This window comes from Gadus macrocephalus, chromosome 12 (assembly GCF_031168955.1).
Source record: "Gadus macrocephalus chromosome 12, ASM3116895v1".
NCBI lineage: Eukaryota > Metazoa > Chordata > Actinopteri > Gadiformes > Gadidae > Gadus > Gadus macrocephalus.
In genome coordinates, this window is record NC_082393.1 from 145,628 (window position 1) to 171,949 (window position 26,322).

At 50.4% G+C, this 26,322-nt stretch overlaps 1 protein-coding gene and 1 long non-coding RNA gene across 5 annotated transcripts; one reads left to right on the top strand and one right to left on the bottom strand.

Moving 5' to 3' along the window:
* Positions 1-565: 565 nt before the first annotated feature.
* Positions 566-26,283, bottom strand: stil (STIL centriolar assembly protein). Of its 4 annotated transcripts, XM_060066684.1 has the most exons (17): positions 25,778-26,234; positions 25,586-25,696; positions 24,604-24,761; positions 24,217-24,383; positions 21,810-22,147; positions 16,065-16,148; positions 15,579-15,665; positions 15,327-15,465; positions 13,452-13,555; positions 9,194-9,287; positions 8,364-8,717; positions 7,248-7,368; positions 6,262-6,388; positions 6,021-6,135; positions 4,094-4,242; positions 3,986-4,063; positions 566-1,669 (listed from the first exon to the last, which is right to left on the bottom strand). In XM_060066684.1, the coding sequence occupies exons 1-17, from the start codon at positions 25,846-25,848 to the stop codon at positions 820-822; spliced, it is 3,147 nt and encodes a 1,048-aa protein (XP_059922667.1). In that variant the 5' UTR covers positions 25,849-26,234; the 3' UTR covers positions 566-819. The 4 variants fall into 4 exon arrangements, with proteins under 4 accessions (XP_059922667.1, XP_059922666.1, XP_059922665.1 ...); XM_060066683.1 differs by having other exon boundaries at positions 3,986-4,242; positions 25,586-25,693; positions 25,778-26,283; XM_060066682.1 differs by having other exon boundaries at positions 3,986-4,242; positions 25,778-26,235.
* On the top strand, positions 8,601-9,075 carry LOC132468861 (uncharacterized). The gene is made up of 2 exons (XR_009528287.1): positions 8,601-8,753; positions 8,882-9,075. It is a non-coding gene; the product is annotated as an uncharacterized LOC132468861 (long non-coding RNA).
* Positions 26,284-26,322: the final 39 nt, after the last annotated feature.

Below are 26,322 nucleotides of genomic sequence, written 5' to 3' on the forward strand. Positions count from 1 at the left end.
TGGACGTGCTTAGTGTGGACCTGCTTAGTGTGTTTAGTGTGTAGTTGGCTTAGTGTGCTTAGTGTGTAGACGTGCTTAGTGTGTTGACCTGCTTAGTGTGTTTAGTGAGTAGTTGGCTTAGTGTGTAGACGTGCCTAGTGTGTGGACCTGCTTAGTGTGGTTGGTGTTTAGTGTGTAGTTGGCTTAGTGTGTCTAGTGTGTGGACCTGCTTAGTGTGGTTGGTGTTTAGTGTGTAGTTGGCTTAGTGTGTCTAGTGTGTGGACGTGCTTAGTTTGTTGACCTGCTTAGTGTGTAGTTGGCTTAGTGTGTAGACGTGCCTAGTGTGTGGACCTGCTTAGTGTGTTTAGTGTGTAGTTGGCTTAGTGTGTCTAGTGTGTGGACATGCTTAGTGTGGTTGGTGTTTAGTGTGTAGTTGGCTTAGTGTGTCTAGTGTGTGGACGTGCTTAGTGTGGTTGGTGTTTAGTGTGTAGTTGGCTTAGTGTGTCTAGTGTGTGGACGTGCTTAGTGGGTAGTTGGCTTAGTGGGTAGATGGACATGTTTAGTAACTTAACTTCCTCTCGGCCAATTGATTAAAAATAATTTATTTTGAATTCCAAATATACATATAGAGCGTGATCTGGTTTCATCTGGAACCAGAAAGACATGTTCAGGGTAAGAGGACCAGGACCAGGACCTGGACCAGGACCTGGACCTGGAGGACCAGCGCTCAGTGGGTCGGTGTTAAAACACTACACGAGTGGGGTAAGGGTTAGTCTGGGTGGTTTACGGCCATACTGGTGGGGTACGGGTCAGTCTATGTGGCTAGTTGAGCTGGTTAATCTAGAAGAGTTTGGGCAGCTGTCGGAGTCTGCTAACATCCAGAAAGTTCCCCACAGAGCCTGCGGCCAGGGAGGCCTCCTGCCAGACGGCCCCCAGGTCCTGGTCCTGGGTCCTGCTGGACCGGGCCAGGAGATGAAGCTGGGGCTGCAGGTCCCTGATTAGCTGGCTCTGGGGGAGACTGGACCCTGTACCAAGTGTGGCGCAGGGGAGGCCTTCACACTGCTGCTCCTCCTCCTCCTCCTCCTCCTCCTCTATCAGGCCGTACCTCCTCATGTAGCCCCGCGTGGCCAGGGACATGTTGCTGGGCAGCAGGACGCTGAGGTCCGCCCTGCCGCCCCGGACGCCTGCTGACAGTCTGGACAGCTGTCCGTCACTCAGGTAGCGCAGAGCGATGGCGTTGGCCTCCAGGCTGAGGTCCACGGACCCTCCCGGGAGCAGGGGGGCCAGGCTGAGGTCCACGGACCCCCCCGGGAGCAGGGGGGCCAGGCTGAGGTCCACGGACCCCCCCGGGAGCAGGGGGGCCAGGCTGAGGTCCATGGACCCCCCGGGGAGCAGGGGGTCTCTGGGGGTCCGGGCCAGGCTGGGGGGGTCCATGGGGGTCCGGGCCAGGCTGGGGGGGTCCATGGGGGTCCGGGCCAGGCTGGGGGGGTCCATGGGGGTCCGGGCCAGGCTGGGGGGGTCCATGGGGGTCCGGGCCAGGCTGGGGGGGTTCGTTGGGGTCGGGGCCAGGCTGGGGGGGTCCATGGGGGTCCGGGCCAGGCTGGGGGGGTCCATGGGGGTCCGGGCCAGGCTGGGGGGGTTCGTTGGGGTCGGGGCCAGCCTGGGGGGGTTCGTTGGGGTCGGGGCCACCCTGGGGAGCAAGGAAGGGTTGAACTGCATCACATAAACGACCATTGCAGCGTTAGAAAGACTCCAGCGCTTTAAAGGGACACTATGTAATATTTTGAGTAATTTATTACCTCAAATCAACATATTCATTCATAAATAAGTCCTCATTGGTGTAAAATTATCTCTGCCAAAAATCTGACTTATCCTCCTGAGCGAAGAATAATTAATATTAATATCAATATGGTTACATAGGACGGGTAAGCTTCATGGAGGCTTCCATTTTCTTCCGGTCTATGAGCTGCCGAGAGGGTCAAAAAGCACTAGGTCGTACAGGAATTGCAAACGCGTTTTCACTCTGAGCCAGCGTGACGGTGGAACAGAGCTTAGTTTAGCGAGACGATTTTACCGGGAAATTTGAACATGCACCGCATTTTTTTGAAAGACCATAGTTATGCCACGCCACAGGAGAAGGAATCATCGTCGCCAAAAAAACGACGATGTGTAAGCATGTATAACATGGTTTTCCATGGCAACGAGATGCGGGGCGCTCCTATGAGCGACTCGTCATTGAAAGGCTACTTTATTACATATTTAATTTACTTTTTCACATTTTTGTCGAGTTTAAATCGTGACAATATTCTTATGACTTATGGATACTGTCAAATGCGTTGGAGGAATTCAAAAGCCATTCTTCATAAAGTTATGGAGGTTTATTCTCTGCTGTGGTCACCACGTATCCACGTGTCCACGCACTTACGCTAGAGCGGACCTTCTGGAGCTTCAACTCGCTTGCGAGACAGTTGATTTATCACCCGAACAACTGGATTTCATACCAACAACTCTGATAAAGAAGACAATACGGAGGAAAAGAAGATCGAGAGGAGGAATTAGGAACAGGATAGGAGACGAGGAAGTAAACTCGTTGCCAGGGCGACTAACTGGCGGCGCGCACAGTCGCAGCGGCCCCTCTTGAGATCTGTGAGATTGAGATTGAATGTTTGAGTGTGAGACGTCCTACGAACGTAGTTTATGACAGGGAAACAATATTAAACATTAGGACATTGAGAGCGAGTAACATCACTGGCATTCGCTGGCATCTGGACATACTACGCAAACACAGGATACTAACGGACACTGTGACACCGTGCCCGCAACTGCCCGGAGGAGGAAGCAGCAGAGACGGGATGGACGTAAACTGAACAGCTTCTTTCAGCTCCTACCCTCCAAGAAACGCTATCGCAGCTTAAGATGCTCCACCACCAGGCTGCGGAACAGCTTCCTACCTCAAGCTGTCAGGATGCTCAATGCACCAGCGTCCCAGATCTTCTCACTGGACTTTATTTATTATTTATTTATTTATTCATCATTGGGACGTTTGTTTGTTTGTTTGTTTGAAATGTATGTTGATCTTGATCCGTGAAACGCCTTCTCGTTTTGTTGTTCAATCAACAAAATGACAATAAATTTGATTTGATTTTGATTTGATTCCGTTAGTTACAATGTAAATTGTTGGTACCAAAGGCTATGTCAACTTTTATGTTATCTGACATTTTATGTAATCTGACATTAAATGACCTACTGTTATTTATCATCTGTATAGTTATTTGTCCTGTTGGAAAGTCCACAACTGCTGGAGTCAAGTTCGTTGTCTGTAAGAATGCTTGGTCAATAAACCTGATCTGATTTGTCCATCTAATTTGTCCAGTTGTCCACGAACCTCATCATCACTCGAATGACTCGATGAGGTAGCCTAGTAGGTGTCATGTCACAGCTTCTTGGCACATACTGCCCACCGTCGTTTTTGGACAAGCGAGCACTATTAGTTTGAATGCAATATACAATTGTACCACTAGATGGGAGTAATTTTTACACAGTGTCCCTTTAAGGATGTACAACAAGGTGGACCAGTGTAGTGGAGGTGGACCAGTGTAGTGGTGGACCAGTGGAGTGGAGGTGGACCAGTGTAGTGGAGGTGGACCAGTTGAGTGGAGGTGGACCAGTGTAGTGGAGGTGGACCAGTGTAGTGGAGGTGGACCAGTGGAGTGGAGGTGGACCAGTGGAGTGGAGGTGGACCAGTGGAGTGGAGGTGGACCAGTGGAGTGGAGGTGGACCAGTGTAGTGGAGGTGGACCAGTGTAGTGGAGGTGGACCAGTGGAGTGGAGGTGGACCAGTGTAGTGGAGGTGGACCAGTGGAGTGGAGGTGGACCAGTGGAGTGGAGGTGGACCAGTGTAGTGGAGGTGGACCAGTGGAGTGGAGGTGGACCAGTGTAGTGGAGGTGGACCAGTGTAGTGGAGGTGGACCAGTGTAGTGGAGGTGGACCAGTGTAGTGGACAGTACCTGTCTTCGGTGTTGAGGTCGGGTCGGGGGTCCAAAGTGACCCCCAGCTGCTCCTCATCTCCCCCAGACATGTCCTGCTTCCTGTAGGAGCGGGCATGGACTTCCTGTTTCCTGTAGGAGCGGGCATGGACTTCCTGTTTCCTGTAGGAGTGGGTGTGGTCACCATAGGGTAGCGATGATGAAGATGATGACGGTGAGGAAGGTATTGGGGACTCCGGGTCGCTCAGCGAGGCCTGAAGCCGACTGCTCACCTGCAGCTGGAGGTAGAGGGTGGGGTTAGAGAGTCCTCCACAGGGTGGGGTTAGAGAGTCCTCCACAGGGTGGGGTTAGAGTCCTCCACAGGGTGGGGTTAGAGAGTCCTCCACAGGGTGGGGTTAGAGTCCTCCACAGGGTGGGGTTAGAGAGTCCTCCACAGGGTGGGGTTAGAGAGTCCTCCACAGGGTGGGGTTAGAGAGTCCTCCACAGGGTGGGGTTAGAGTCCTCCACAGGGTGGGGTTAGAGAGTCCTCCACAGGGAGGGGTTAGAGAGTCCTCCACAGGGTGGGGTTAGAGAGTCCTCCACAGGGTGGGGTTAGAGAGTCCTCCACAGGGTGGGGTTAGAGTCCTCCACAGGGTGGGGTTAGAGAGTCCTCCACAGGGTGGGGTTAGAGAGTTCTCCACAGGGTGGGGTTAGAGAGTCCTCCACAGGGTGGGGTTAGAGGGTCCTCCACAGGGGGGGGTTAGAGAGTCCTCCACAGGGTGGGGTTGGATGGTTACTGTAGGGTGGTGTTGGGGGCCTACTGTAGGGTGGTGTTGGGGCCTACTGTAGGGTGGTGTTGGGGCCTACTGTAGGGTGGTGTTGGGGGCCTTCTGTAGGGTGGTGTTGGGGGCCTACTGTAGGGTGGTGTTGGAGGCCTACTGTAGGGTGGTGTTGGGGGCTACTGTAGGGTGGTGTTGGGGGCCTACTGTAGGGTGGTGTTGGGGGGCTACTGTAGGGTGGTGTTGGGGGCCTACTGTAGGGTGGTGTTGGGGGCCTTCTGTAGGGTGGTGTTGGGGGCCTACTGTAGGGTGGTGTTGGAGGCCTTCTGTAGGGTGGTGTTGGGGGCCTACCTGTAGAGTGGTGTTGGGGCCTACCTGTAGAGTGGTGTTGGGGGCCTACCTGTAGAGTGGTGTTGGGGTCTACTGTAGGGTGGTGTTGGGGCCTACTGTAGGGTGGTGTTGGGGGCCTACTGTAGGGTGGTGTTGGGGGCCTACTGTAGGGTGGTGTTGGGGGCCTACTGTAGGGTGGTGTTGGAGGCCTACTGTAGGGTGGTGTTGGGGGGCTACTGTAGGGTGGTGTTGGGGGCCTACTGTAGGGTGGTGTTGGGGGCCTACTGTAGGGTGGAGTGGGAGGCCTACCTGTAGGGTGGTGTTGGGGGCCTACCTGTAGGGTGGTGTTGGGGGCCTACCTGTAGGATGGTGTTAAGAGGCCTACTATAGGGTGGTGTTGGGGGCCTACTGTAGGGTGGTGTTGGGGGCCTACTGTAGGGTGGTGTTGGGGGCCTACTGTAGGGTGGTGTTGGAGGCCTACTGTAGGGTGGTGTTGGGGGCCTACTGTAGGGTGGTGTTGGAGGCCTACTGTAGGGTGGTGTTGGAGGCCTACTGTAGGGTGGTGTTGGGGGGCTACTGTAGGGTGGTGTTGGGGGCCTACTGTAGGGTGGAGTGGGAGGCCTACCTGTAGGGTGGTGTTGGGGGCCTACCTGTAGGGTGGTGTTGGGGGCCTACCTGTAGGATGGTGTTAAGAGGCCTACTATAGGGTGGTGTGGGAGGCCTACTGTAGGGTGGTGTTGGGGCCTACTGTAGGGTGGTGTTGGGGGCCTACCTGTAGGATGGTGTTAAGAGGCCTACTATAGGGTGGTGTGGGAGGCCTACTGTAGGGTGGGGAGGACGTGGTCTGATTGGGTGGTGTTGGAGACCTACCTGTAGGGTGGGGAGGACGTGGTCTGATTGGGTGGTGTTGGAGGCCTACCTGTAGGGTGGGGAGGACGTGGTCTGATTGGGTGGTGTTGGAGGCCTACCTGTAGGGTGGGGAGGACGTGGTCTGATTGGGTGGCGCTGGTATTGAAGAACAGACTGCTGCTCGTTCCAGGGACGGGGCTTTCAGCTCCGCTAGTGCAGTGTAGCTCCTGAGTGCTAACAAAAGAAACGGTGTTAGCAACCAGCAGCATCACCTCCTACCCCGCTGTTAGCTTCAGTAGTGCTCATGCTAATATACAAACCGGCTGTTAGCATCAGTAGCGCTCAGACTAATCTACTCACCAGTCTCTTAGAGGAGAGGAAGGCCGGTCCCCTCGGGTCCGGTCCCCTCGGGTCCGGTCCCCTCGGGTCCGGTCCCCTCGGGTCCGGTCTCTGGGCGGCGGGCTGGACCTCCAGAACAGACTGGCCCCTGAACCCACACGCACACAAGGGCTAGGGTTAGCACTAAGGGTTAGGGCTAGGGTTAGCACCTAGGGTTAGGGCTAAGGGTTAGCACTAAGGGAAAGGGCTAAGGGAGAGGGCTAGGGTTAGCACCTAGGGTTAGGGCTAAGGGTTAGCACTAAGGGAGAGGGCTAGGGTGAGGGCTAGGGTTAGCACTAAGGGTTAGGGCTAGGGTTAGCACTAAGGGTTAGGGCTAAGGGTTTGCACTAAGGGAGAGGGCTAGGGTGAGGGCTAGGGTTAGCACTAAGGGTAAGGGCTAAGGGTTAGCACTAAGGGAGAGGGCTAAGGGAGAGGGCTAAGGGTTAGCACTAAGGGTGAGGGCTAGGGTTAGGACTAAGGGTGAGGGCTAAGGATGCATATGCATATGACAATAAACACTTTGAATTGAATTGAATTAAGGGTGAGGGCTAGGGTTAGCACTAAGGGAGAGGGCTAAGGGTTAGCACTAAGGGTTAGCACTAAGGAGGGGCTAAGGGAGAGGGCTAAGGGAGAGGGTTAAGGGAGAGGGCTAAGGGAGAGGGCTAAGGGAGAGGGCTAAGGGAGAGGGCTAAGGGAGAGGGCTAGGGTTAGGACTAAGGGTTAGGGCTAAGGATAAGGGTTAGCACTAAGGGAGAGGGCTACGGGTGAGGGCTAAGGGAGAGGGCTAAGGGAGAGGGCTAAGGGAGAGGGCTAAGGGAGAGGGCTAAGGGTTATGGCTAAGGGAGAGGGCTAAGGGGAGAGGTAAGGGGAAAGGGGACTGTTAAGGAGGATGGGTTGGCCAGGGTTAAGGGTTAAGGACTAGGTTAAGGGCTTGGTTTTGGTTCCAGGGTTGGAGAACAGGGCACTACCTGTTCCCACAGCAACACTGGCAGTGGTGGGAGGCAGTGTCTGCGGGCGGGGGGGGGCGCCTTCCTCTGGAGGTCCGTCTGGCTGACCAGTGAGGGCCCTGGGCTCCAACAACATCTGGATCTACAGAGGCATGTCAAACATCAGCTAACCCTAACCCCCCTTTATAACCTGAGCCCCCTCTAGTCACCTGAGCCCCCTTTATAACCTGAGCCCCCTCTAGTCACCTGAGCCCCCTGTGGTCACCTGAGCCCCCTGTAGTCACCTGAGCCCCCTCTAGTCACCTGAGCCCCCTCTAGTCACCTGAGCCCCCTCTAGTCACCTGAGCCCCCTCTAGTCACCTGAGCCCCCTGTGGTCACCTGAGCCCCCTGTGGTCACCTGAGCCCCCTGTGGTCACCTGAGCCCCCTGTAGTCACCTGAGCCCCCTGTAGTCACCTGAGCCCCCTGTAGTCACCTGAGCCCCCTGTAGTCACCTGAGCCCCCTGTAGTCACCTGAACCCCCTGTAGTCACCTGAGCCCCTGTAGTCACCTGAACCCCTGTAGTCACCTGAGCCCCCTGTAGTCACCTGAGCCCCTGTAGTCACCTGAGCCCCCTGTAGTCACCTGAACCCCTGTAGTCACCTGAGCCCCCTGTAGTCACCTGAGCCCCCTGTAGTCACCTGAGCCCCTGTAGTCACCTGAGCCCCTGTAGTCACCTGAACCCCTGTAGTCACCTGAGCCACTGTAGTCACCTGAGCCACTGTAGTCACCTGAGCCCCTGTAGTCACCTGAGCCCCCTGTAGTCACCTGAGCCCCCTGTAGTCACCTGAGCCCCTGTAGTCACCTGAGCCCCTGTAGTCACCTGAACCCCTGTAGTCACCTGAGCCACTGTAGTCACCTGAGCCACTGTAGTCACCTGAGCCACTGTAGTCACCTGAACCCCTGTAGTCACCTGAACCCCCTGTAGTCACCTGAGCCCCCTGTAGTCACCTGAGCCCCCTGTAGTCACCTGAGCCCCCTGTAGTCACCTGAGCCACTGTAGTCACCTGAACCCCTGTAGTCACCTGAGCCCCCTGTAGTCACCTGAGCCCCTGTAGTCACCTGAGCCCCTGTAGTCACCTGAGCCCCCTGTAGTCACCTGAGCCTGCAGCAGCCGGAGCTGTCGTTCCTGGGCCATCAGCATCTGGTAGGCGTCGGAGGGCACCTCCTCCCACGGCGGCCGTCCCGCCTGGAGACAGGAGCAGGGGAGGGGGGGGGGGGCAGGCCCAGGAGGGGTGGAGCCGCGCTCAGGATGGAGGAGGATGAGTGTGGGCGGGGTCTTGGCGGTCCAGAAGCCTGCGGAGGCCCGGCTGAGAGGGGCGGCCGGGGTGGAGTGGAGGTAGGGGGGGCCCAGTGGCCCGGAGCTCCTCCTGGAGGGGGGCTGGGGGGTTGGGGGGAGGGAGGCGTCCACCAGCAGGGACAGCTCGGGGACGGAGGGCTGAACTCTTCTGGTCTGGACAACAAAACGGAAACAGCAGGCGTAACTATGGTAACAACGATGCTGTGATTCAGATGGACTTCACATGACGCACTGGGGTTCTGACGGTTCTCCTCCCTACTTTACTTGGTCCTAAACGGCTCACTCTTAATGTGCGCTCACACCCAGTTCCTCTGCAGCATCTGAACCTCGGGGCGGCCCCTCCCTGCTGTGATTCGTTTGGGCGGAGGTGAACACAGCAACCGACAGTGTGGACCGAACCCAACTCAGGCAGCGCCACAACAAACCAGCTCAGGATAGCCTTGGTAAGCCTGCTCATCACATTCATTTGAGCAGAGTTCTGAGGTCAATAAAGAGCAGAATAATGAACTGATCCAAAGAGTTCAGAGGTCATAAAGAGCAGAATAATGAACTGATCCAAAGAGTTCAGAGGTCATAAAGAGCAGAATAATGAACTGATCCAAAGAGTTCAGAGGTCATAAAGATCCAACCTGCTGGGTGGCCGCGTGGGGGCTGGGAGAGGGGCGGGGAGAGAGGTCTTCATCCTCTACCCCAGAGTCCTGGTCCAGCGTGGCTCCCAGGAGGCTGAAAACAGAGACCAGACCCTTTAGACTCTGAGGAGGCTGGACCACATCAACTACAGACCACTTAAACCCCATCAACTACAGACCACTTAAACCCCATCAACTACAGACCACATCAACTACAGACCAGGGTTTCCCCAGGTTTGATCAACCCAAATTTAAGACTTTTTTTTAGACTTTTTTAAATTAAGACCTACATCGCACCCATTAAGCAGTCGTAAAACGCGGTCGTGCATATGTTATTCATGTTTTTTTGGAACATATGAAACATTCATGTCAATACATTAATGAATGTGCCAAAGGATAAGTGTGCACTCACCAATCAAAGAGCCAAACTGAGGGCCTAACTCAAAGTCTAGAGGCCAGATGTCTCTTAAGACCATGTACCCAGAAATGATAATAAAAGATTAAAAAAACAATACACAAAGTGATGGTGTGAAAGTGTAGTTGTATTTTTGGTTTAAATATCAAACTTTCAACACACAATATAAAATATAAACAAACAAACTCTTTTCAAATTGCTGTAGTTTCTCAGCATTCAAATTTCCTCAACCATTTCAATGAATCCACCACTTGCCTCGTTGACCTCTTTTACTAACTCCTTCGTAATGTATGGAGCCAGCTCGAACCCTAACCCTAACCCTAACCCGTCCACAGACATGCATTGGTGACTAATGTATGATAGTAAGCATTATTGGCCCTGAACACTAATATTCGGAAACAACACTGCCTCAAAAGGATATTGGCCTAAGCAACACCAGTAGAGGCTATACTTTTCCCTGAACTTTTAAACATAATTATATATTTATGTGGCATTCAGTCCAATGCTTAAAATATATCTGTGGCATTCAGTAGGCCAATGCTGTGGTAAAGTGTGTAAAGTATGACCAAGTGTTTCTTTCTGTTCAATAGATAGAACTTTATCAATCCCCTGTAGGAGAAATTTGTTAATGTTTGTCCCTATAAAACAATAATGGCAACAAAAAAAAATATACAAAACATGACGGTAACTCTAAAGTCAAACCGTCCAATCTGAAGGCTCTACTTAACCACTCCCCCTACTCACTTCCAGCAATGCAAAGCGAACAGAACTGAGGTGGGGAGGGCGTAGCTTAAGTAGTTTGTGACCGACCCAGAGGAACGCAACGCAAATTCAATGTAAACATGTATGAGGCTTTAATAAAATCCCGGACGATTTTGAAATTCCGCCCGGACACATTTATTTTTATAAGTGTCTCAAAAAGAGGGCATGTCTGGGCAAAAGAGGACGTCTGGTCACCCTTCGTAAGGGGAACCCATTTGATTCCTACCTGTTCCACTGTTAAATAGTGGCGCAAGTTGGTGGGCGCTATCCTGGTCATTTCTCTGCGTGAGAAATACGAAGTGTGGCGTGTGAGCGTGTGCATGGGTCGAATTGCGTGTCTCACGCCGAATGCGTGAGACTTGAGAGCCCTGCTTCCCCATGATGTGGCGTCTCCTCTCGACTGATTATGTTTGTTGAGATTGCCGGCGCGAAAACCCAAAGTATTGTTCGCGCATACTCCAATAAATGAGACGTTCTCTGACGTTACGCAAAACCCCGATACGCAAAACGCCCCCCATTTTCCCCTTGTGTTACAGTCCGGTTGACTACGAAAACATATCCTAGTAGGAAATTTAAGACCATCTTTAAAAAATTAAGACTTGGGTAACGCAATTTAAGACTTTTTAAGGCCTTAATTTAGGAACATGAAATTTAAGACATTTTTTTGACTTTTAAGACCCCGCGGCTACCCTGACAGACCACTAAAACCACATCAACTACAGACCACTAAAACCACATCAACTACAGACCACTTAAACCACATCAACTACAGACCACTAAAACCACATCAACTACAGACCACTTAAACCACATCAACTACAGACCACTAAAACCACATCAACTACAGACCACTTAAACCACATCAACTACAGACCACTTAAACCACATCAACTACAGACCACTAAAACCACATCAACTACAGACCACTTAAACCACATCAACTACAGACCACTAAAACCACATCAACTACAGACCACATCAACTACAGACCACTAAAACCACATCAACTACAGACCACTTAAACCCCATCAACTACAGACCACTTAAACAACATCAACTACAGACCACTTAAACCACATCAACTACAGACCACATCAACTACAGACCACTTAAACCAAATCAACTACAGACCACATCAACTACAGACCACTAAAACCACATCAACTACAGACCACATCAACTACAGACCACTTAAACCACATCAACTACAGACCACATCAACTACAGAGCACTTAAACCACATAAACTACAGAGCACTTAAACCACATCAACTACAGACCACTAAAACCACATCAACTACAGAACACATCAACTACAGACCACTAAAACCACATCAACTACAGACCACTTAAACCACATCAACTACAGAACACATCAACTACAGACCACTTAAACCACATCAACTACAGACCACTTAAACCACATCAACTACAGACCACTAAAACCACATCAACTACAGACCACATCAACTACAGACCACTAAAACCACATCAACTACAGACCACTTAAACCCCATCAACTACAGACCACATCAACTACAGACCACTTAAACTACAGACCACTTAAACCACATCAACTACAGACCACATCAACGACAGACCACTTAAACCACATCAACTACAGACCACATCAACTACAGACCACTAAAACCACATCAACTACAGACCACATCAACTACAGACCACTTAAACCACATCAACTACAGACCACTTAAACCACATCAACTACAGACCACTAAAACCACATCAACTACAGACCACATCAACTACAGAGCACTTAAACCACATAAACTACAGAGCACTAAAACCACATCAACTACAGAACACATCAACTACAGACCACTAAAACCACATCAACTACAGACCACTTAAACCACATCAACTACAGAACACATCAACTACAGACCACTTAAACCACATCAACTACAGACCACTAAAACCACATAAACTACAGACCACTAAAACCACATCAACTACAGACCACTAAAACCACATCAACTACAGACCACTAAAACCACATCAACTACAGACCACATCAACTACAGACCCCTTAAACCACATCAACTACAGACCAATAAAACCACATCAACTACAGACCACATGAACTACAGACCACTTAAACCACATCAACTACAGACCACATGAACTACAGACCACTTAAACCACATCAACTACAGACCACTTAAACCACATACAACTACAGACCACTTAAACCACATCAACTACAGACCACATCAACTACCGACCACTTAAACCACATCAACTACAGACCACATCAACTACCGACCACTTAAACCACATCAACTACAGACCACTTAAACCACATCAACTACAGACCACATGAACTACAGACCACTAAAACCACATGAACTACAGACCACTTAAACCACATCAACTACAGACCACTTAAACCACATCAACTACAGACCACTTAAACCACATCAACTACAGACCACTAAAACCACATCAACTACAGACCACTAAAACCACATCAACTACAGACCACTTAAACCACATCAACTACAGACCACATAAACCACATCAACTACAGACCACTAAAACCACATCAACTACAGACCACTAAAATCACATCAACTACAGACCACTAAAACCACATCAACTACAGACCACTTAAACCACATCAACTACAGACCACTTAAACCACATCAACTACAGACCACTTAAACCACATCAACTACAGACCACTAAAACCACATCAACTACAGACCACTAAAACCACATCAACTACAGACCACTTAAACCACATCAACTACAGACCACATAAACCACATCAACTACAGACCACTAAAACCACATCAACTACAGACCACTAAAATCACATCAACTACAGACCACTAAAACCACATCAACTACAGACCACTTAAACCACATCAACTACAGACCACTTAAACCACATCAACTACAGACCACTAAAACCACATCAACCACAGACCACATCAACTACAGACCACTTTGAATCTTTAACTTTAAACATCTCAGTGAAACCTGCTTTAGAACCTGCTTTAACCCGTTTCAATGCGTCCATGTGGACGCCGCTGAGGAACCAGTTTAAACCCGTTACCTGGACAGAGGGCGGGCGGCGGGGCCGTGGACCAGCTCCGTCTGCCTGGTCTCATCGAGGCAGAGATCAGCCTGGAGGTAGTGGCCCTCTGCTGGCTCCACATGCTGCACCAACAACACATGAGGAATGGAGATAGTCACATGGTCATACATACGTTCCTGTGTATAGAGATAAAGATATATATATTACACATGGGGGGCAATCGGAAATATATATTCAGATATAACAAATATCTAATGGAGCTATAGAAACATCCATCCCGTTTCTATCGTAACCACGTAAAGCAATAGATCATCCATTTGGCAAATTTAGCATATAATCGAATTCCCCACCATCTCACACACTGAGGAACCAGCCTCCCCTAACCCTACAGACACACTGAGGAACCAGCCTCCCCTATCCCTACAGACACACTGAGGAACCAGCCTCCCCTAACCCTAACCCTACAGACACACTGAGGAACCAGCCTCCCCTAACCCTACAGACACACTGAGGAACCAGCCTCCCCTAACCCTACAGACACACTGAGGAACCAGCCTCCCCTAACCCTAACCCTACAGACACACTGAGGAACCAGCCTCCCCTAACCCTAACCCTACAGACACACTGAGGAACCAGCCTCCCCTAACCCTAACCCTACAGACACACTGAGGAACCAGCCTCCCCTAACCCTACAGACACACTGAGGAACCAGCCTCCCCTAACCTACAGACACACTGAGGAACCAGCCTCCCCTAACCCTAACCCTACAGACACACTGAGGAACCAGCCTCCCCTAACCCTAACCCTACAGACACACTGAGGAACCAGCCTCCCCTAACCCTAACCCTACAGACACACTGAGGAACCAGCCTCCCCTAACCCTAACCCTACAGACACACTGAGGAACCAGCCTCCCCTAACCCTACAGACACACTGAGGAACCAGCCTCCCCTAACCCTACAGACACACTGAGGAACCAGCCTCCCCTATCCCTACAGACACACTGAGGAACCAGCCTCCCCTAACCCTAACCCTACAGACACACTGAGGAACCAGCCTCCCCTAACCCTACAGACACACTGAGGAACCAGCCTCCCCTAACCCTAACCCTACAGACACACTGAGGAACCAGCCTCCCCTAACCCTACAGACACACTGAGGAACCAGCCTCCCCTAACCCTAACCCTACAGACACACTGAGGAACCAGCCTCCCCTAACCCTACAGACACACTGAGGAACCAGCCTCCCCTAACCCTACAGACACACTGAGGAACCAGCCTCCCCTAACCCTACAGACACACTGAGGAACCAGCCTCCCCTAACCCTACAGACACACTGAGGAACCAGCCTCCCCTAACCCTACAGACACACTGAGGAACCAGCCTCCCCTAACCCTACAGACACACTGAGGAACCAGCCTCCCCTAACCCTACAGACACACTGAGGAACCAGCCTCCCCTAACCCTACAGACACACTGAGGAACCAGCCTCCCCTAACCCTACAGACACACTGAGGAACCAGCCTCCCCTAACCCTACAGACACACTGAGGAACCAGCCTCCCCTAACCCTACAGACACACTGAGGAACCAGCCTCCCCTAACCCTACAGACACACTGAGGAACCAGCCTCCCCTAACCCTAACCCTACAGACACACTGAGGAACCAGCCTCCCCTAACCCTAACCCTACAGACACACTGAGGAACCAGCCTCCCCTAACCCTACAGACACACTGAGGAACCAGCCTCCCCTAACCCTACAGACACACTGAGGAACCAGCCTCCCCTATCCCTACAGACACACTGAGGAACCAGCCTCCCCTAACCCTAACCCTACAGACACACTGAGGAACCAGCCTCCCCTAACCCTACAGACACACTGTGAGGCTGAACCTTGAACAGGGTGAGGTGCTGGGAGCAGCTCAGACGCAGGACGGCCGTGGGTCCGGACTCAGCAGAGCGGACCTGGAAGAACCGGGGCTGACTGGGAGAGAACAGCACCAGTAAGAACCAGCCCTGCTCCGAGAGCACCCTGTAACACAAAAACACCTACAATCAGTACACACACACCCTGCAACAACACCCTGCAACACACACCGGAGGCTAACCGCTAGGGGAGCAGGAAGCTAACCTCAGGTAGCTCACCTGTCCTGGAGAGATGAGCTGTGGGAGAAGCGGAGACACCAGGCCCACACCAGGGGGTTGGACGGCTGGACCACTCCACTCAGCCATCTGCAACCGGAGGAGACACATGGAGCCTCAGTAGACACATGGAGCCTCTCTGACAGACAGACAGACAGACAGACGGACGGATCAGACAGACAACAGATCAGACAGACAGACAGACAACAGATCAGACGGACAGACGGACAGAGAAACAGACAACAGATCAGACAGACAACAGATCAGACAGACAGACGGACAGACAGACAACAGATCAGACAGACAACGATCAGACAGACAACGATCAGACAGCAGACAGACAACGGACCGGATAGCAGATAGCAAACGCACTAAAGACAACCGACAGACAACAGACCGGCAAAAGGACAGACTACAGACAGCAGAACGGATAGCAGACAAATTACAGACACAAGACTACAGACGGCAGACCAGATAAGAGGAACATACACTCCCACCAGGGGCAGGCTGCAGGCCTTGGGATCGGACTCCAGCAGCAGCAGTAGTTTACGGGTCTGGTCCATGGTCAGGAACCTGAAGAACGACACATGGATACACCATAGTATACACAAGTACAACCACTACTACTACTACACACTATACCACCACCACCACACCATACTACCACTACAACACATTTTAAATGGATACACCATAGAAAATACAAGTACAACTACTACTCCTCGATTTAGAAAAAAATCCTAATCACGATTATTTTGGTCAATATTTAAATCAAGATTATTCTAACGATTTTATTTTTGAGACCATGCTGTATTTATTCAGCATGCCTCTCCCAAAAACACTTTGTAACTGAGAATTTTGAACTTCCGCCTTAAAGAAATGCACAAAATGTTCAAAAAGAAAATGTTCAAATCTAAAATAATGTACATATATGTACCAGCGCTTCTATAAAACATAAAAATAATAATAATCGAAAAATGTATTATTAGTTTTGTGATCGTTTGACGCCAAAATCGACATCGACTACTACTATACCATCACCACACCACTACTACACATTCCACATGGTACGCCATAATATACAAAGACCCGACAAGACTACCACTACCACCACCACACTACTACCATACCACAACACTACCACCACCACCACACTACTACCATACCACAACACTACCACCACCACCACACTACTACCATACCACAACACCACCACCACCACCACACTACTACCATACCACAACACTACCACCACCACCACCACACTACTACCATACCACAACACTACCACCACCACCACCACACTACTACCATACCACAACACTACCACCACCACCACACTACTACCATACCACAACACTACCACCACCACCACCACACTACTACCATACCACAACACTACCACCACCACCACACTACTACCATACCACAACACCACCACCACCACCACACTACTACCATACCACAACACTACCACCACCACCACCACACTACTACCATACCACAACACTACCACCACCACCACCACACTACTACCATACCACAACACTACCACCACCACCACACTACTACCATACCACAACACTACCACCACCACCACCACACTACTACCATACCACAACACTACCACCACCACCACACTACTACCATACCACAACACCACCACCACCACCACACTACTACCATACCACAACACTACCACCACACTACTACCATACCACAACACTACCACCACCACCACCACACTACTACCATACCACAACACTACCACCACCACCACACTACTACCATACCACAACACTACCACCACCACCACCACACTACTACCATACCACAACACCACCACCACCACCACACTACTACCATACCACAACACTACCACCACCACCACCATACCACAACACTACCACCACCACCACACTACTACCATACCACAACACTACCACCACCACCACACTACTACCATACCACAACACTACCACCACCACCACCACACCACAACACTACCACCACCACCACACTACTACCATACCACAACACTACCACCACCACCACACTACTACCATACCACAACACTACCACCACCACCACACTACTACCATACCACAACACTACCACCACCACCACCACACTACTACCATACCACAACACTACCACCACCACCACACTACTACCATACCACAACACTACCACCACCACCACACTACTACCATACCACAACACTACCACCACCACCACACTACTACCATACCACAACACTACCACCACCACCACCACACTACTACCATACCACAACACTACCACCACCACCACCACACTACTACCATACCACAACACTACCACCACCACCACACTACTACCATACCACAACACTACCACCACCACCACCACACTACTACCATACCACAACACTACCACCACCACCACCACACTACTACCATACCACAACACTACCACCACCACCACACTACTACCATACCACAACACTACCACCACCACCACACTACTACCATACCACAACACTACCACCACCACCACACTACTACCATACCACAACACTACCACCACCACCACCACACTACTACCATACCACAACACTACCACCACCACCACCACACTACTACCATACCACAACACCACCACCACCACCACACTACTACCATACCACAACACTACCACCACCACCACACTACTACCATACCACAACACTACCACCACCACCACCACACTACTACCATACCACAACACTACCACCACCACAACACTACCACCACCACCACCATACCACAACACTACCACCACCACCACCACACTACTACCATACCACAACACTACCACCACCACCACACTACTACCATACCACAACACTACCACCACCACCACCACACTACTACCATACCACAACACTACCACCACCACCACACTACTACCATACCACAACACTACCACCACCACCACACTACTACCATACCACAACACTGCCACCACCACCACCACACTACTACCATACCACAACACTACCACCACCACCACACTACTACCATACCACAACACCACCACCACCACCACACTACTACCATACCACAACACTACCACCACCACCACCACACTACTACCATACCACAACACTACCACCACCACCACACTACTACCATACCACAACACTACCACCACCACCACACTACTACCATACCACAACACTACCACCACCACCACACTACTACCATACCACAACACTACCACCACCACCACCACACTACTACCATACCACAACACTACCACCACCACCACACTACTACCATACCACAACACTACCACCACCACCACACTACTACCATACCACAACACTACCACCACCACCACACTACTACCATACCACAACACTACCACCACCACCACACTACTACCATACCACAACACTACCACCACCACCACCACACTACTACCATACCACAACACTACCACCACCACCACCACACTACTACCATACCACAACACTACCACCACCACACTACTACCATACCACAACACTACCACCACCACCACCACCATACCACAACACTACCACCACCACCACACTACTACCATACCACAACACTACCACCACCACCACCACCACACTACTACCATACCACAACACTACCACCACCACCACACTACTACCATACCACAACACTACCACCACCACCACACTACTACCATACCACAACACTACCACCCTACTACCATACCACAACACTACCACCACCACCACCACCACACTACTACCATACCACAACACTACCACCACCACCACACTACTACCATACCACAACACTACCACCACCACCACACTACTACCATACCACAACACTACCACCACCACCCCCACACTACTACCATACCACAACACTACCACCACCACCACCACACTACTACCATACCACAACACTACCACACTACTACCATACCACAACACTACCACCACCACCACCATACCACAACACTACCACCACCACCACACTACTACCATACCACAACACTACCACCACCACCACCACCACACTACTACCATACCACAACACTACCACCACCACCACACTACTACCATACCACAACACTACCACCACCACCACACTACTACCATACCACAACACTACCACCACCACCACCACACTACTACCATACCACAACACTACCACTACCACCACACTACTACCATACCACAACACTACCACCACCACCACACTACTACCATACCACAACACTACCACCACCACCACCACACTACTACCATACCACAACACTACCACCACCACCACCACTACTACCATACCACAACACTACCACCACCACCACCACACTACTACCATACCACAACACTACCACCACCACCACACTACTACCATACCACAACACTACCACCACCACCACCACACTACTACCATACCACAACACTACCACCACCACCACCACACTACTACCATACCACAACACTACCACCACCACCACACTACTACCATACCACAACACTACCACTACCACCACACTACTACCATACCACAACACTACCACCACCACCACACTACTACCATACCACAACACCACCACCACCACCACCACACTACTACCATACCACAACACTACCACTACCACCACACTACTACCATACCACAACACTACCACCACCACCACACTACTACCATACCACAACACTACCACCACCACACTACTACCATACCACAACACTACCACCACCACCACCATACCACAACACTACCACCACCACCACACTACTACCATACCACAACACTACCACCACCACCACACTACTACCATACCACAACACTACCACCACCACCACACTACTACCATACCACAACACTACCACCACCACCACCACACTACTACCATACCACAACACCACCACCACCACCACACTACTACCATACCACAACACTACCACCACCACCACACTACTACCATACCACAACACTACCACCACCACCACACTACTACCATACCACAACACTACCACCACCACCACACTACTACCATACCACAACACTACCACCACCACCACACTACTACCATACCACAACACTACCACCACCACCACACTACTACCATACCACAACACTACCACCACCACCACACTACTACCATACCACAACACTACCACCACCACCACCACACTACTACCATACCACAACACTACCACCACCACCACACTACTACCATACCACAACACTACCACCACCACCACACTACTACCATACCACAACACTACCACCACCACCACCACACTACTACCATACCACAACACTACCACCACCACCACACTACTACCATACCACAACACTACCACCACCACCACACTACTACCATACCACAACACTACCACCACCACCACACTACTACCATACCACAACACTACCACCACCACCACACTACTACCATACCACAACACTACCACCACCACCACCACACTACTACCATACCACCACCACCACCACCACACTACTACCATACCACAACACTACCACCACCACCACACTACTACCATACCACAACACTACCACCACCACCACACTACTACCATACCACAACACTACCACCACCACCACACTACTACCATACCACAACACTACCACCACCACCACACTACTACCATACCACAACACTACCACCACCACCACCACACTACTACCATACCACAACACTACCACCACCACCACACTACTACCATACCACAACACTACCACCACCACCACACTACTACCATACCACAACACTACCACCACCACCACACTACTACCATACCACAACACTACCACCACCACCACCACACTACTACCATACCACAACACTACCACCACCACCACACTACTACCATACCACAACACTACCACCACCACCACACTACTACCATACCACAACACTACCACCACCACCACACTACTACCACACCACAACACTACCACCACCACCACACTACTACCATACCACAACACTACCACCACCACCACACTACGACTAACACATTTCACATGGATACACTATAGTTTATACAAATACATACACGGTGGTACCACTAGACTACCACTACACCGCCAACACCATACTACCACACAACCACCATACAACTACACCACCAGCACCAATAATATAGCACCCCCGCCCCCACCCCCACCCCCACCACCACCCCTTCCATCTGCAGTAAAGTGAAGGACAGTCACAGTTGAAGAGGCTTACCCTCGCTGCTGCTTGAGGCCGGGTCTGGAGAGGCCGGGTCTGGAGAGGCCGGGTCTGGAGGGGCCGGGTCTGGAGGGGCCGGGTCTGGAGGGGCCGGGTCGTGGGGGGACTGGGCTGGAGGGGCCGGGGAGGCCACTCAGGCTGCGGGCCAGAGCGGTGGGGATGATGGGGAGGGGTCGGACCCCCACCACAGCAAAGCCTCCGGCGCAGCTCGCTGCTAACCAGCGCAGCGAGAAGCCCAGGCGGTCGCCCTGCTGGGAACAGCTGACCTGACCTCTGACCCCCAGCAGCTGGGACAGGTCCGCCACCTCAGCACCCCCACAGGCCTGCTGCAGGCCCTGGGTGGAATTAACACGGGTTACATCTGCTCTAGAACGTCATTAGTAAACACTGGGCTGTAGAATGTCATTAGTAAACACTGGGCTCTAGAACGTCATTAGTAAACACTGGGCTGTAGAACGTCATTAGTAAACACTGGGCTGTAGAACGTCATTAGTAAACACTGGGCTGTAGAACGTCATTAGTAAACACTGGGCTGTAGAACGTCATTAGTAAACACTGGGCTGTAGAACGTCATTAGTAAACACTGGGCTGTAGAACGTCATTAGTAAACACTGGGCTGTAGAACGTCATTAGTAAACACTGGGCTGTAGAACGTCATTAGTAAACACTGGGCTGTAGAACGTCATTAGTAAACACTGGGCTGTAGAACGTCATTAGTAAACACTGGGCTGTAGAACGTCATTAGTAAACACTGGGCTGTAGAACGTCATTAGTAAACACTGGGCTGTAGAACGTCATTAGTAAACACTGGGCTGTAGAACGTCATTAGTAAACACTGGGCTGTAGAACGTCATTAGTAAACACTGGGCTGTAGAACGTCATTAGTAAACACTGGGCTGTAGAACGTCATTAGTAAACACTGGGCTGTAGAACGTCATTAGTAAACACTGGGCTGTAGAACGTCATTAGTAAACACTGGGCTGTAGAACGTCATTAGTAAACACTGGGCTGTAGAACGTCATTAGTAAACACTGGGCTGTAGAACGTCATTAGTAAACACTGGGCTGTAGAACGTCATTAGTAAACACTGGGCTGTAGAACGTCATTAGTAAACACTGGGCTGTAGAACGTCATTAGTAAACACTGGGCTGTAGAACGTCATTAGTAAACACTGGGCTGTAGAACGTCATTAGTAAACACTGGGCTGTAGAACGTCATTAGTAAACACTGGGCTGTAGAACGTCATTAGTAAACACTGGGCTGTAGAACGTCATTAGTAAACACTGGGCTGTAGAACGTCATTAGTAAACACTGGGCTCTAGAACGTCATTAGTAAACACTGGGCTCTAGAACGTCATTAGTAAACACTGGGCTCTAGAACGTCATTAGTAAACACTGGGCTGTAGAACGTCATTAGTAAACACTGGGCTGTAGAACGTCATTAGTAAACACTGGGCTGTAGAACGTCATTAGTAAACACTGGGCTGTAGAACGTCATTAGTAAACACTGGGCTGTAGAACGTCATTAGTAAACACTGGGCTGTAGAACGTCATTAGTAAACACTGGGCTCTAGAACGTCATTAGTAAACACTGGGCTGTAGAACGTCATTAGTAAACACTGGGCTGTAGAACGTCATTAGTAAACACTGGGCTGTAGAACGTCATTAGTAAACACTGGGCTGTAGAACGTCATTAGTAAACACTGGGCTGTAGAACGTCATTAGTAAACACTGGGCTCTAGAACGTCATTAGTAAACACTGGGCTGTAGAACATCATTAGTAAACACTGGGCTGTAGAACGTCATTAGTAAACACTGGGCTGTAGAACGTCATTAGTAAACACTGGGCTCTAGAACGTCATTAGTAAACACTGGGCTGTAGAACGTCATTAGTAAACACTGGGCTGTAGAACGTCATTAGTAAACACTGGGCTGTAGAACGTCATTAGTAAACACTGGGCTGTAGAACGTCATTAGTAAACACTGGGCTGTAGAACGTCATTAGTAAACACTGGGCTGTAGAACGTCATTAGTAAACACTGGGCTGTAGAACGTCATTAGTAAACACTGGGCTGTAGAACGTCATTAGTAAACACTGGGCTGTAGAACGTCATTAGTAAACACTGGGCTGTAGAACGTCATTAGTAAACACTGGGCTGTAGAACGTCATTAGTAAACACTGGGCTGTAGAACGTCATTAGTTGTTCAAACGGGCATACACTTTATAACTGGACACTATGCATTTCACTTGCTTCTATCACAATGTCTTGTTTTTATCATGATGTTTTTTTAAAGATGTCTGAGATTTTATAATCATACTTTGTAAGGTGACCTTGGGTGACTTGAAAGGCGCCTCTAAATTAAATGTAGTAGTAGTAGTAGTAGTAGTAGTCTGTCCTGGCACCTGGAAGGCGAGGCTGAGGTCTAAGGGGCTGGGCTCCGGGTCTCCCTGGAGGATGAACTCTAGAGGGACCGCCACGTCCCCCGGCAGCAGGAGAGAGGGAACCCGGACACCACCCTGTTCACGACCCGGGTCAAAGCGGTCCAGGGACAGGGTCACGCCCTCCTCATCTGGTGAACAACAAGGGGTCATTACCATACTAGCTCCACTAACCCTAACTCCACTAACACTAACCCTAACCCTATCATTGGGCACCAATGATAGGGTTAGGGTTGGTAGAGTCCATCGACTGCTTGATCTCTGACTTTCCCTGTAGCTGCTAAATGAGGGCAGCCTCACCTTAACCTTGAACACAGATCCATTTGACCTTCTCCTTCACAACGGACCCACCTTCATCCACGCAGATGGAGCCCAGCAGGAAGCAGCAGAGGGCAGGGTTACTCCTCTGGTGGGTGGGGTTACTCCTCTGGTGGGCGGGGTTACTCCTCTGGTGGGCGTGGCGGTGGGCCAGACGGAGAGCCTTCTCCAACACCCGGAGGTGAGGGCACCTGGTGAACCCATGAACTCATGTTAACCTGGTGAACCCATGAACTCATGTTAACCTAAGCTGTGTTCGAAATCGTTCCCTATCATGGATGTAGTGCACTAAATAGGGTGCACGCCATTTTGTAGGGTGTTCGAATTCTCAGTGGTCCACTATATAGGGCACTATATAGTGGACTTAAAATAGGGTACATACGATGTTCCCTACATGTTACTCCCGTATACCACAATGCAATGCGGTCGTGTTTTTCCGGAGGAGAAGAAGAAGCTGAATAACCGCGAAAACTAATACATTTAATGATGGAGTCTCCGGCTTTCGTTTAGAAATGTCAACAATTTATTTGGGATTTAACATAGAATATTTAACATTCAAAATTAATAAAAAAAATACTTGAACAAGGAAATGCAACATTCAACATCAATACAACCTCCAGCTTTCCTCGTGAGTGCCTGGTATGTTTACATGATGTGGGCGCATCTGTCTGCGTCACACAAATACCCGGCGCATTTACTGACGCAAATGACGTTTAGAAATGTTCAGCGTAGTGTCCGAATTCTCGTTCCCTATTCCCTATATAGTGCACTAAATCATGTACACTATATAGGGAATAGGGAACGAGTGTATAGGGAACGATTTCGAACACAGCTCTAGTGTGCACATGAACTCATTATTAACCTGGTGAACATATGAGCTCAAGTTAATGGAGTGTGATGGAGGTCAGGTTGAAGCTACCTGTCCAGGGGTCTACCTGTCCAGGGCTCTACCTGTCCAGGGGTCTACCTGTCCTGGCGTCTACCTGTCCTGGCGTATACCTGTCCTGGCGTCTACCTGTAGTAGCAGAGCTGAAGACCGACCGCGTCCCCAGATGGGCTCGGATCCCACAGAGAGGACTTGGACTTTGGGAAAGCCAAGGTAGAAGGAGCATTCCCAGTCGTCCTCCTGGGGATTATAGTCCATATTTCAGTATAATAATACACTCGAACCACTACTTAAACCAGCAGGAGAGGTGCTCTTCATTACCTGGTCATGCTCAGGGTGTCGGCAGTCAAAACATCTCCATAAACAAGTGCTGGTAGTCCGTGAAGGTTCATCTTCCAGCTCCTTCTGTCGTCATGTGTGTATGTATAGATATAACACGTATGTGTACTAACCCTTAACGTTGATAAACTTTGATAAACCTCTAAACTATGCCTTGAACTGATAAGTATATTAATATTTAACGGACTTACGCCGAACTACGCCGAACCTTCAAGCACCGCGCGCAGCTCCCAATGACTTGAATTGGCGCTTCTTCTATGGCATTCGCGGGTTAGAGAGCGTCGACCAATCAGAAGCCGTGGCTTCGGCTTCCTGACCAATGGCTGGCTTTATGTAAATCACGTGTTACGATACTGTCATCAACACTCATTTGTACTATATGTACCGATTAGGTACGCAACCTTTAACTAAGATACATCGGACATAATACTTTATTAGTTACGTTTGCCTTCGCCCTCCTATATTTAAATTAATATTTAGTAAGTATATTCTTCCTGGTTTTGCGCCGTCGACGTATGGTTTAACTG